Source organism: Acomys russatus, chromosome 1, assembly GCF_903995435.1.
Source record: "Acomys russatus chromosome 1, mAcoRus1.1, whole genome shotgun sequence".
NCBI lineage: Eukaryota > Metazoa > Chordata > Mammalia > Rodentia > Muridae > Acomys > Acomys russatus.
Window position 1 is genome coordinate 15,208,969 of NC_067137.1, and position 12,556 is coordinate 15,221,524.

The window sequence follows — 12,556 nt, forward strand, 5'->3', positions numbered from 1 at the left end:
GTTTACATTACACCTATGTGTTTACTTATTGTGTGTGTGTGGGGGGGGGGGGCGGGGAGCATGCACAAGCCATGGCGCAAGTGTGCAGCTCAGAGGTGCACTTATGGGAGTTGCTTCTTTCTTTCCATTGTGGATGGAATCCAATTTCCAGGTAAGCCACCTCTAGAGTCCACTGATGTCATTTTTAACTGTCTTGTCTCTTATCCCACTCCAACACTATAGACTCTTCCTTTTCTTTCTTCTTTTTAAAAAAAAAGATTTATTTATGTATTTATTTATTACGTACATAGTGTTCTGCCTGCATGTGAGCCAGCAGGCCAGAAGAGGGCACCAGATCATGTTATAGATGGTTGTAAGCCACCATGTGGTTGCTGGGAATTGAACTCAGGACCTTTGGAAGAACAGCCAGTGCCCTTAACCTCTGAGCCATCTCTCCAGCCCTAGATTCTTCCTTCTCAATATTTCTTGACTCTGCCTATTTCTCTCACTTCTGCCTCTAACTCTGAGGCCTGGCTTCTTTTACCCCCTTGCTACCCCTACCCCTGCTGATCAGCCTGCCAATTCTTTTCATCCCCTCCTGCTCCCCATCCCTTCCCATTCTTCACCCTGTTGCCATAGTGACATAAAAAAATCCCAGAAAACCTCGATCCACTCCCCCTCATGCATGTACTTTAAATCCTTCAAAAGCTCTCCAGTCTCCTTAGAACAAAATGTCAGAAGATGGAAGGTAAATAGATCCGTGGTAGGAGAGAAGTGGGTCTGAACGGAGGTGGGTAGGCAGGGGAAGGCGAGCCTGTCAGATGTTAAAACCACCCGGGCTCCCAGCTGTCAGTTAACTCACTTGGATCTCCCTGGGACACTGGCTCTGAAGACTGTGTGCTGAGTTCTTCTTTTGGCACGAATCCTGGAAAGAGAAGTAAAAACTGTTGTGATTTCCAGGCATAGGAAGCACCTGGGCCTTACCCCAGAGAAGGGGACAGAGTGGACATTCATAGCCAGCTCTGGAGCTTGGCTCCTAGCGGCCTCTTCTCTACCGCCCCCCCCCCACCCCATCCTGGGAAAAACAAGTACCCGGCAGCCTGCCCGAGGGCACTCTTATGGGTGTTGGGGGAAACTTATTCTGCTCTCACTTCTATCTCCGTCCTGGTTTATTTATGTGAAAACATGACTGATGTGCTGGTGTAACGGATCATTTTCTAAAATGCTGGAAATGCTGAGGTCAGGAAATGAACCTGGCTCATCCAGACCTTGCTGTGCTCAGTGCATGTGAGTCCTTGGCCAAATGTTGGTCATAAAGGCACTGAACAAAAGACGAGCCAGATGTGTGCGGGGCAGCCTGGCAAAGGTCATGTGCCTACCAGAGGGGAACGCAACTCAAATAAGAGGGCGGAGAAGACGGCTTCTCTAGCGCTTTAAGGCCAGAGGCAGAGATATAAAGTGTTCATGCTTGACTAGGTTGTGTGAGGGTGGATTTCAGCTAGGCAGGGGTGTGGGACTTATCAGGGCTATGGACACAGAGTATGAAAAATAAGCCACAAACACAGTAAGTGTGGGTCTATTAGGACAGCTGTGACCAGTGGGTTTCTGGGAGGCAGCAAACATGGGCAGGAAACAGGTCTCTTAGTTGTCAGGATGCCTAGTTCTGGAAGTTTCCGGCAGTGGAGGCAGGTGTGGCGGTCTCTCTTTGCTCTGTGCTGCAGTGAGCTTCCTTCCCGTCCCCTGCCCCAGCCTCCCCCGCCAGCCTCCCCCGACTCCCAGCGCCTAGTTTTCAAAGCACATGATTTCATCTTCCCATGAAAGGTCAGCCAGCCGCCTTACTTCCTCACATCACTTGGAAATTTTGTTTTGGGTGTTCAACAGTATTTCTCAGCCAGATGTTTCACAAGGACATGTCTCAAGGCTCTATATGGTGTGTGTGTGTGTGTGTGTGTGTGTGTGTGTGTGTGTGTGTGTGTTGAGGTGGGGGGAGTTCAGAGATTCAGCCTTCCTATCCCTGAGTCCCCTTGCTAGCTTCCTATCAAAAACTGGAAGACTTTGCTAGAGGATTAAATATTTAATGTGGTATGCATTGAATAACACACACACACACACACACATACACGAACATGGAAAACCTCATACCAGTTTCTTTTTACTTTCTTTCTTTTGTTTTTGCCTTGTCCCCCGTGCTCCCTGCCCCCAGACAGGGTCTCACTGTGTAGCCTTGGCTGACCTGGAGCTCACTATGTAGACCAGGCTGGCCTCGAACCCACAGAGATTCACTTGTATCAGTCTCCTGAGTGCTGGGACTACAGGTGTGCGCCACTGCTGGGCAGCCCTTCTGAATGCCATTGTCAAAGGGGGCTGAGCTAGAGAAGGACAGCGCATGGCTCCTGAAGAAGTGGGGACTTCAACCCATCTTTCAATGAACTCACTTCCTCCAGCTTTGCCTTCCTGCTTTCTCTCTCCCTTTTGAAAAAAAACAGTGTTGCGCAGGCACCCCTAAGACGGTTTCAATTGGCCCATCCCTGGACTTTAAGGTGTCAGGAGCAAGGCTTTAGAGAGACACCTGAGCCCCCAGCTGGACTGTTAGGCGCTCCTGTCCTTAGGTGCTGTGCATCTGGTCTGGTGAGGGTTTAGATGTCAGCTGGGTACTTACCTGAATCTAAAAGGACTGGTCCAGGGTTCCACAGGTTGGTCTCTCCTGAATTTCAACAAAAAGAGAGAAACTTACTAAAAGCAAACCAGCAAATACTCTCGAGTGAGCTGCTAGGACGTTGCTTCCCAGCCCAGGTAGGAAGCTCGGTGGCGGTGGCGGGAGACTGGCCCAGAATTTTGGAGGAAGCAAGTGTGAAATCCTTGTGATGGTCCCACCTGTGGAGCCTAAAACACCAAAGGTATGTGTTTCATCCCCACCACACAAGGAGGCCTGGATGAAAAGGAATCCTCATGTATAAAGCACACAACATACTTCTATAGAGTCCCTATTATGTTAGTTGTAGGGATGGGTTGCTGGGTGACACTTCTGGAGACCAGGAGTCACCACTTACCCAAACAAAGCAGTGACAGCTAACTTTGTCTTAGATTCCTGAGAACCTGGTCTTAGTTTCCTTGTAGCCATCTGGAATATTTTGAGCTACTATTTTACCCAGGGGTCCATTCATATTTCCACGCTCACTAACCATTCAGTATGCGGCAAATACTATTTTAATTACACCGATTCTACCTGTTTGGATTATTTCCCCAAATTGGTCCCTTCCACCAGTTTCTGAGCTTCTTCTCACTGTATGCCTCCATCAGTGTGTGCTGGCTGGTCTTATGTCAACTTGACACACAAACCAGACTTATCAGAAAGGAGCGAACTTCAACTGAGAAAATGTCTCCATATGACCTTGCGGTAAGGCTTTTCCTTCTTTCTTTCTTTCCTTTTTTTGGTTTTGGTTTTGGTTTTTTGAGACAGGGCCTCACCATGTAGCCTTGGCTATCCTGGACTCACTTTGTAGTTTCTTAATTAGTGACTGATGGGGGGAGGGGTCAGCCCATTGAGGGTGGTTGTCCTGGGTTCTATAAGAAAGCAGGCGGAGGAAGCCACGGGAAGCAAGCTGGTAAGCAGCACTTTCTCCATGGCCTCTGCGTCAGCTCCTGCCTCCAGGTTCCTGCCTCTTTTGAGTTCATGTCCTGACTTCCTTTGGTGGTGAAGGCAATATGGAAGGGTAAGCCGAATAAACCCTTTCCTCTTCCCCAAATTGCTTTGGTCATGGTGTTTCGTCACATCAATAGCAATTCTCACTAGGACACAGAGTAAAGAAGCAGAGCACCTTGGGTTCTAATGCACTAACAGGCTCTGAGGTGGAAAGGATGGTGGAGAAGGGGGAATTCTATGCAACAATCCCTGCTCTTGTTTGCAGAATCTGTAAGGTTAGGAGGGGCTCAGAGGCAGTGTGAGCATGCTGGGAAACCTCGCAGCACTTTCTCTGTCCTTCCTGTGTTCTTCCCAGAAGCTCAAGGGCATGAATAGCTTTTTGTCTCCTGCCCTCCTGTGCTTGGAACCACTGCATCACTCAAAAGGAGCCCTAGTTTTTCTGCATGCAAGGAGGCCAGAGAAGCTTTAAAAATGTCAGTACACCCTTGTATGTCTGGGTTTAGTGGTAAGACCTGGATTTAACCTGGTTCAGGCATTACTGACTTTGAGAGTCAATAGCACCCTCTGGGAGCTTTAGCTAGTTTGGGTGAGATAGTCTCCTTTCTTAATGATCTTCAAACATCTGTTACTTTACCCTTATTACTCTACTGCCACCTGCTGGTGAAAATCAACACTGCACTATTTTCCTTGTTTAAAAGAGGTGGTGGTTCTCTTGCTCTCTCTTTTTTGTTGTTGTTTTCCCAAAGTTCTTAAAATGTTATTTTGAGCGTTTTAAATTTGCCTCAACATGAAGGCTAGAATGCTGAGCACTACTTTTGTGACCCCAGCTTCTTATTTTCTTTTTTTCACAAAAGCCTGTCTATTGGTGCCACTTTCATCTTGCTTGGTGACAAATCTGAGCAAATTAACATTCATTTAATAGTCGGGGCCTGAAAAATATTTGGACATCTGAGACTCAGTGTATTTCGGACTTGGTGGTAATGAGAAATAAATGTGTAAAAGGACATTTGTGTTCTGGTGTCAAGGAGGGACAAGGTGGCGTGGGAAGAAATCAGGCAGAAGACCATACTGAGGCTGCCAAAAATAGGCAGGGTGTGCCTCACCCATCTTGTCTACAGTTCACCTACAGCCTTCTCCTGTGGAAGGCTGACGGCATGAAGACGCATCCCATCCTGACTTACACAGGGGAGACTCTGAGGAGTTACATGGACACACAGTCACTCTGAAGTCTCACTCAACAGAATAGGGAATTATTTTAGTGGCAATCTCTGCTTGGCCATCTCTCAGATAAGTAAGAGCTAAGGGAATTGAGTTCTGAGCAACTTCCAGAGGGAAGAAAATTCAAGAATTGTTAACATTTACCTAGAGCTTGTTCAATGTCAACCAGAAGCACCTTGAAAGCAGTAAGTCACAGTGAGCCTGAAATAGGTACAGCTATGATCCCATTTTGCACGTGAGAAAACTGGAACACAAAATTTTGCCTTGGTTGAAGTTTAAGTCCAGGTCAACAGGTCCAAGAGATTGAGCTTAATATCCATCCATCCATCTATCCACCTACCCATCCATCCATCCATTAATCTATTCATGTCTCCCACCCCCTCTCTCACATGCGCGCATGTGCGCGCGCGCGCGCACACACACACACACACACACACACAGAGAGAGAGAGAGAGAGAGAGAGAGAGAGAGAGAGAGAGGGAGAGGGAGAGGGAGAGGGAGAGGGAGAGGAGAGGGAGAGGAGAGGAGAGAGGAGAGAGAGGGAGAGAGAGAGAGAGAGAGAGAGAGAGAGAGAGAGAGAGAGAGAGAGAGAGAGAGAGAGAAACTACTGTTGAAAAGCTTGGCCTGGCACCATCACCTACAACTCCAGCTAATGTGGTTAAGTCTTCAAAAGCATCTAGGATGATGGCCCCTGCCCCTCTGACACACTGAATGTGATACTGGGTAGGTTTCAGATCCTTCTGCTCCCCTGCACATCTGGAAATCACGAGCATAGGACCCAAGAGGGAGCTGCAACACATAGCCATCAGGCCTATAAAGTTTTATGAGCCCGAAGCCCAGGTGGCCTGACAGCCCCCAAGTTCCACCCTGGTGAGTCCCTGGGGTATAGTTTGGAGGAGGAAGTGGAAGTTTGATGGTAGAGCAGGCCTCCAGAGCTAGGGGATGCTAGCAGCCTCCTGTGCCCTTTCCTGGTTGTGTGTCTCTAGGGCAAGAGGGCAGCACATTTTCCTCAGACTTCCTCTTGCTGTACGCACAACCGGAAGTGCTAAGAGACTACAGGCCAGCAGCTGTGCCCAAGGTATGACATGCCAGCAGCCTGTCGCAAAGGCACTTTTAGAGTCCACTAGGGACATTTTCCAGCCCAGGGTATGAGTTTATGCCAGGGAAATATCAATGGCCCCAGGTTTACAAATGGGATGCCCTCCAACACACACTGTGAGATGTTTATTTGGGACCTGGAAACCTTTTCTCTCCCCCCCCCCCATGGAAACACTAACTCCATGCTTAGATTTCCATGCCAGAGAAGTGTATTTGACTCAGAAAGGACCCATGGGGCCATGTTTGATATCCTGACCTGGGTACACATCCTCAAGGATGCATCGACGGGATTCAGGGACCTGCTTGCTCTAGGAGCAGCAGAACAGAAGGATTCCAGGGACTCGAGTAGTTGTAGGACAGGAGCCAACTGTGAGGCGGAGCTTGCCCAGTGGGAGCCAGCATCATTTTTAATCATTCTCAGACACTGGGCATGGGGCTCTGCCATGCACTGCTAAGTCACAGAAGGGCCTGGTGGTGGAACTGGAGACATTTACTCCAGAAATGATGAGATGTTAAATTGAGGCTCGTAGATTTGAAATTGTCACTCAAATCACAAGGCACTCAGGATCTAAGACATCCTCTGGTCGTTGAAGACCTCACAGAGTTTTTGCTTGTGTGGGGATTCATCTCTTTGGTAGGGCGTTAGTCCAGATGCATTTTATACAGATCTTTGTAATTCCAGGATCTGGCAGTTTTGTAGTTGAGGAACTGGGCAATCTGCTCGACATGAGTGACCCTATGGGAGGCAAGCGCTGGGTGAAGACCCAAGGGTCCCAGATGCACTTACCTGCTTTGACCCAGAGTGTACAGAGTCTCTGTCCTCTGCAGGAGCTTTTGTGAGATTTCACAGCTGCCGGTTTGTGCACATCTTTGGCCTGGCAGAGTGGTCCCAGGCAAGGACATGCTGAGAACGGTGGGGAGGGTCTGAGTGGCTCAGGGCAGTTGTGTGGATGGTGGCGTCCTAGCTTCCTTTCTGTTGCTGTGATACAATATTCTGAGCAAAGGCAACTCAGAGAGGAAAGGGTTTGTCTGTCTTACACTTTCAAGTTACAGACTGTCATTGAGGGAAGTCAGGGCAGGAGTCAGGTAGGAACTCAAAGGCAGAAACCGTGGAGGAATAGTGATTGCTGGCTTGCTTCCAGGCTCTTGTTTAGCCGGCACATTGTAGCCTAGGACTACAAAACTAGGGAATGGCCCTGCCCATAGTGGACAGAGACCTCCAATATCAATTACAAATCAAGACAATCTTCTACAGGCTAATCTGGTTTTGGGACATTCCTTCCATTGCGACTCTCAGGTGAGTCTAGGCTGGGCCGAGTTGACAGTTAAGGCTGACTAGGATAATGACTTAAAAGGGAAAGTGCTGCAGAAATGGACAAGATTTGAGTCAGAGGGGAGCTAAGAACACCTTTGTGGGGAAAAAACATGAAGGAGACCTAGGAGGAAGTGGAGGCTCGCAGAACAAAAGAACTGGAGGGTGACTTTGTTGGAAAAGAGGACCGAGGCCAAATGCATCCAACAGAACAGAACCTCCAACCAACCCAAATGTGGTCAGGCAGTAAACAAGAGGGGAGCCCGAGACTGGAAATGTAACCCTGTTGACCTCCACCCCTAACGCGCATGTCCAATTCACAGGGTGCATCTCAGTATTTGCTCTTTATCCCAGAGGCCAGCCTGGGGAGATTGCTCACAGGGAAATCTCTGGGGAGGATAAGGTTACACGAACCCGTTGGGCCTCTAACTAGTTTTGAGGCTTCTTCTCTGTCTTACTGACGACAGACAAAACAAAGATTTCCTGAAGGTCGAATGACTTGGCGTGCCCACAGCTGTTGACCTGGAGTCGAGCCAGAGAGACCAAGGGCGATCATGACAATGCGTTTTCTAGAAAGCGAGACTAGGAGGAAGAAGTGGCTTGGCCAGGCTGATGGCTGCTCCTGTAGGCTTCTGGGAAGCACCTCTGGGAACCAGCCTCTGGGTACCTGTGAGGATTCTAAAGGCTCAGCAGATCTACAGCCAGCAACTACTTTCTTCTCTTAGGTTGTCCCCAGCTGAGAGTGGCTCTGGTCCAGACACTTTCTTGAATCAGCTTTGTTATTATCTGTGGTTGATTCTACCACTGAGGGCTGCAGAGGAGGCAGAAATCTTGGCCAGGGGAACAAGAGGAGAGAATGGCCCATGGCTTGGCTAGTTCTGATTTCGAAGCCAAGATGACAGAGTTTATGTTGGCAAAAGTGTTTGTGAGGTTTATGGAAACCCTGTTAAAACCTGATGGGGGGGGGAGCTGGAGAGATGGCTCAGTGGTTAAGAGCACTGACTGTGCTTCCAGAGGTCCTGAGTTCAATTCCCAACAACCACATGGTGGCTTACAACCATCTATAATGTGATCTGATGCATATTGTATACATTATAATAAATAAATCTTTAAAAAAAAAAACCTGATGGGGGGTGGGTGGGACGGGGGTGGTGGTGGTGGTGGTGGTGGGGTGGGTCTTATTCTCTTACCATGTATCAAACAAAAGAAAGCTGTGAGGCTGAAGAGGTAGCTTAACTTGTGGAGGATGTGGGGGTGGGGTGGGGTAGTGTTAGATTCCCAGCATCCATGTGGTGGTCCACAACCAACCACAACTCCTGTTCTAGCAGGTGCAATGCCCTCTTCTGACCTCTGCAGGCACCCGGCATACATGCGGTGCGTGTACACACATGCAGGTAAAAACACCCACACACGTACAAATAAATAGGTAAAACTCAAAACAGCAGGAGAGAGACACAAACATCTCTCTTCACAGCAGTCCTGGCCTTTTGTCCTCATGCTCTGCGGCCTCAAAGGGAATAGCACAGCCCATCAGCGCCCCAGAGCACGCCTGGTGGAGCTTGTGGAAAGCACCTGTACCAGACATACCCTTTCTACCCTCTGAGAGCTGCATCAGTGCTATAGAGACCTGCAGGAGGCTCTGTTGCAGCACCAAGTCATTAAAGGCTGCAGGGAAGTGAAGAGAGGTAACCTCCCCAACCCTCACCCCGGCGACTTGCTACGCAGTTTCTCTTTGTGAAGTGTTCTCTCCCTGAAGCATAGCAGATGTCCCCAAGCAAGATACGCTCTGTCCTTTCTTGGGAGACAAAATTTCCTTGATCTTTTAAGTGGCTTTCCCCAAACACGAGCCTCGAGAATATCTCCTTTCAGGCTTCTAAGGGCCTGGTTATGGAATCCTTAGGAATTGCCCTAGCAACCTGTCTGAAATCGCCTCTGGGGAAGGGAGCCTGGGCAAAGGCTCAATGTCTTCCTTACTTCCCTTGCAGGTTTCTTCACAAGTTTGGGCCTGAGGCGGTGAGTTCTGTTGGCCCAACTAGTTTAAGGTTCTATTAGCTCAAAATCGAGTGGTGAGGGTTTGAGCAGCTGGAGCCCTGCACAGCAGCAGCCAGAGAAGAAAGCTGAGGCTCTCCTCGCCTGGACTGCTGCCAGGACTGGGTCGGCTGCTGCTCGTGTAGGCGGTGGCGGACCACAGACCTGAAACCACAGCCGAACTGGTCAGAGCATGAACGTGAAAACTAGCTGCTCTCATTTTTTCCATGAGCCGTCCTGGCAAGCTTGGGCCCAGGTCAGAATGAATGCAAAGCCTTTGTGAAGTCTGAACCTGCCCTGGAGGAGGCATTGGAATGGAAAAATAAATAAATAAGCAAGTAAATAGACAGACAGATAGATGGATAGATACACGGATAGATACATGGATAGATGATAGAGCCATAGAATGCTCTGTAGGTAGATAAACAAACAAACAAATCAATAGAGTAGACTGAATTTATAACAATGGCTGGTATTCCAGGCACTAAATACCCTTGTATTTTTATGACTGGCAGAGTAAGTCCTTTATTCCATCAGGGCCACATTTCTTAAATTTCCCCATTCTCAAAAATAATTCCTCACAACTGTGCCACTTGTGGGGAGGCAAAAGCAATTCTGCAGCAGAAATGTCATTTAACATTTAGCAATTTGTGTAAGCTGCATAAACGCGAGGTTGATACAAATAGCATTAGGTTTCGTCATTTTTAGAGGCGTCCAAAGGGTTAGCCTTGATTGCGCTGGGAGAGACTCAAACACATTTCAGCATTCCTTGCTTACTTGGCAGTCTCTCCGAACGAAGGCTTTGGCAGGGGTGAGGGGTGGGGTGGGGAGATGGGGCGTTTGCAAAGAGAAACACAGAACCCCATGGGAGCAGTTAGCTGAGGCAAGGACCTGTGTTCCATGGGAGGCAGAAGCCAGAGGTAATGGGAGGGTTCTAGTTTCTTTTAGGGCTATCCATGGTGGATTCTTTTCTCTTCCTTTTGGCTATGCTTTGTTTATGTGACACGAACTCAGAGCAGACTTATTGTTTGTACTATTCATAAAAATGACACAGGGTCACCAAAAGAGGCAACTTCTGTACACTGTGCGTGGCAAAGCGCCGTCACTTGTTCTCTACCCAGCGGTTTCTGGCCTCCAGTTTTGGCACGTGGAAATACAACCCTTGTGCCCTGCACGCGTTCTCACATACAGCCCACACGTGCAGGGCCAGGCTAGAAGGCCGTGTTGTACCTCACGTGCCTTTGACTGGGCAACCTACCACAGGCCAATCTCATGCCAGGCAGTGCCCGTGCTTATCAGCTTCTTTGGTTACTTAATTAATTTTAAAGGTTAGTATTCAAAGCTATAGGTTTAAATATGACATTTTACGTATACATGTCATATTAACGCTCCTATTCATCCCCTCACACAGTCTTTCCCCACATCCCCTCCTCTTCTTGGGGCTCCCTTTGTTTGATCACACCCTCAAACAACCCCCCCCGCTTTCATGTCACATATATTCTGTCACCCTCTCACCTTTTTTGCTCTGTTGCTGTTCTCTGCTTCCTTCCTTTCAGACCTCTCCTCTCCTAGTCCACGTTGTGCCCTCCCCCTATCCCTCCCGCCCTCCCACACTTTAAAATCTAGATCCCACATAGGAGAGAGCACGCGGGACATTTCTCTTTTGGACTCAACCTTATTTTGCTGAAAATAATGATCTCTGTTCTTTCTCCCATGTCTCCTGAAAATGCAGTAGTTGCATTTCCGTTGTGCTGAATAACACTCTGCTGTGTACGCGAGCACATTTCCTCCTGCACGCTGTTTGAGCAGCCCTATGGTAACTTTCCCTCTATTTCTAATGACGGGTGAGTAAATCTTCATTTCCCTTCCTGCGAGCACACCTCCACACTCATTCTCCTCATGCTTGGACACTATTACCCTACAATGCCTTCTTGGAAGTGTGAATTCTGTCATTTTTCCACACTCTTGCCCAAATAGTGTACTTCAATTTGCAGTGTGACTTCTCTCTGTGTGTGACAGCTTGCCATTTAATTGGGGCTTATTTGATTCTTGACTAAGTTGAATATATATATAGTCACTGGCCATTTGTAGTTTTGCTGTACTTTGCCTGATCATGGTCTTTCTCCATTTTTCTTTTGAAATGCTTGTCTTTTTAAAAGATTGAATTTTAAGGAAAACTGTCTCCAGACACCTGGAGGAAGAGAAACGTTCACTCGTGACAGACATATGAGTGAGAGGGAAGTGTGTGAGAAAGGAGTGCACTGACAGACACTGGTCTCCTCCAGCCCTTGTTCCTGCCTCTCCTCTTCCTTTCTTGCCCAGGGCAGGAGGGCTAATGAATGGCCCTGTCATTTCTATGCCTTGTCACTAGGTGGTGCTGTTTTACCCCTCTGGCCTATTCGTGTGGAGCATGCATTTAATGCTACATCAGCAGTGGCCACCAAAGTGCTTCTTAAAGTGAACCTGAGTGGAAAAACAATGCTGCAAGCAGCCACTCTACCTTCTAAATCTCAGCGATGCCAACTGCCCCTCCAGCTGGGCCTGGAGGTTGCCGGTCTTTACGGAAGTCTTTTCTAACTAAGGATTTGGATCTGGCTCCCTGGGTGGCTCTCTCTAGGGCTGGGTGCTGGGTGCTGGGTGCTGGGTGCTGGGTGCTGGGTGCTGGGTGCTGGGTGCTGAGGTGGGCACTGATACCATATCCAGCCTCTCCCGTGAAGACAGCCTTACTCTGGTCCTGTGAGAAGTCTCTGTTCCTTTGTCTCTTGGCTCATTACTCCCAGCCTTTGCTTATATGCTCACGGGTCAGAGAAAGGGCCGCCATGTGTCTAGTTTCTCTCCCCTCCGAGTCCTCCCACGCTGAAAGTGCTCCTGTCTCTCCTGTGTCTAAGTATTTACTTACATTGTTGTCAACCATTTACTTACATTGTTGTCAACCTCGCTCTAAGGCAGTGGTTCTCAACCCCCAAGTGTCACATATCAGAGATGTACATTACAACTCATAACAGTAGCAACATTACAGTTATGAAGCGGTAACAAAAATGATTTTATGGTTGGGGAGTCACCATGACGTGAGGAACGGTAGCAAAGGGGCGCAGCATTAGGAAGACTGAGCACCACTTAAGAGCCCAAGGTATTGTGTTCTGTCTGAGAAGAAGCTTTTGACTTCAGTGCAGGACAAAGGTGACTCTGCCAGCTACACACATGCCAGGTGTCCTAAGCGGAAGGAATTGGCCATGACTCTTAGTGTATTGAGGTGGGGTAGTAATGGGTATCGCCCA

The 12,556-nt window shown here is 48.4% G+C and overlaps 1 protein-coding gene across 1 annotated transcript in view; it reads right to left on the bottom strand.

The window, feature by feature from the left end:
* Vit (vitrin) overlaps positions 1-12,556 on the bottom strand; it is a 74,637-nt gene that overhangs the window by 29,960 nt on the left and 32,121 nt on the right. Inside the window, exons 6-7 of the mRNA XM_051153650.1 lie at positions 2,639-2,683; positions 842-904 (exon numbers count right to left, since the gene is read on the bottom strand). Of these exons, the coding sequence (XP_051009607.1) occupies positions 842-904; positions 2,639-2,683 (108 nt within the window). The remainder of the gene's footprint in view (positions 1-841; positions 905-2,638; positions 2,684-12,556) is intronic.